The 629-nt window shown below is 72.8% G+C and overlaps 1 protein-coding gene across 1 annotated transcript; it reads left to right on the top strand.

Annotated features, from left to right (window-relative positions):
- Positions 1-321: 321 nt before the first annotated feature.
- VOLCADRAFT_71824 (uncharacterized protein) lies at positions 322-501 on the top strand (the record flags this gene model as incomplete). The annotated part of the gene is made up of 1 exon (XM_002959777.1): positions 322-501. A coding segment is annotated over one exon (180 nt), but the record flags the coding sequence as incomplete, so codon positions are not given.
- Between the last annotated feature and the right edge of the window lie 128 nt (positions 502-629).

The raw sequence follows: 629 nt of genomic DNA, 5'->3' as shown, positions 1-629 counted from the left end.
AGCCTGGGGGGCCTGGGAGCCTGGGGGCCTGGGAGCTTGGGGGCCTGGGGGCCTGGGAGCTTGTTAGCTGGGGGTCTGGGAGCTTGGGAGGTTGTTAGGCTGGGGGCCTAGGAGCTTGGGGGCCTAGGACCTTGGGGGCCTGGGAGCCTGGTACCTGGGAGCCTGGGGGCCTGGGAGCTTGGGAGCTTGTTAGGCTGGGAGCCTGGGAGCCTGGGAGTTTGGGAACCTGGAAGCCTGGGAGCTTGGGAGCCTGGGGGCCTGGGAGCCTGGGGGACTAGGAGCTTGGGGGCCTGGGAGCCTGGTACCTGGGAGCCTGGGGGCCTGGGAGCTTGGGGGCCTGGGAGCCTGGGGGCCTGGGAGCCTGAAAGCTTGGGAGCCTGGAGGCCGGGGAGCCTGGGGACCTGGGAGCCTGGGGTCCTGGGAGCCTGGGGGCCTGGGAGCTTGGGAGCCTGGGGGCCTGGGAGCCTGGGAGCCTGGGGGCCTGGGGGCCTGGGAGCCTAGGGACCTGGGAGCCTGGGAGCTTGGGAGCCTGGGGGGCTGGGAGCCTGGGAGCCTGGGGGCCTGGGAGCCTGGGGGCCTGGAAGCCCGGGAGCCTGGGAGCCCAGGGTCCTGGGAGCCTGGTAGCTTGG

The sequence above is a fragment of the Volvox carteri genome, assembly GCF_000143455.1.
Source record: "Volvox carteri f. nagariensis unplaced genomic scaffold VOLCAscaffold_754, whole genome shotgun sequence".
Taxonomy (NCBI): Eukaryota; Viridiplantae; Chlorophyta; class Chlorophyceae; order Chlamydomonadales; family Volvocaceae; genus Volvox; species Volvox carteri.
This window is presented reverse-complemented; position numbering and strand designations above follow the sequence as displayed.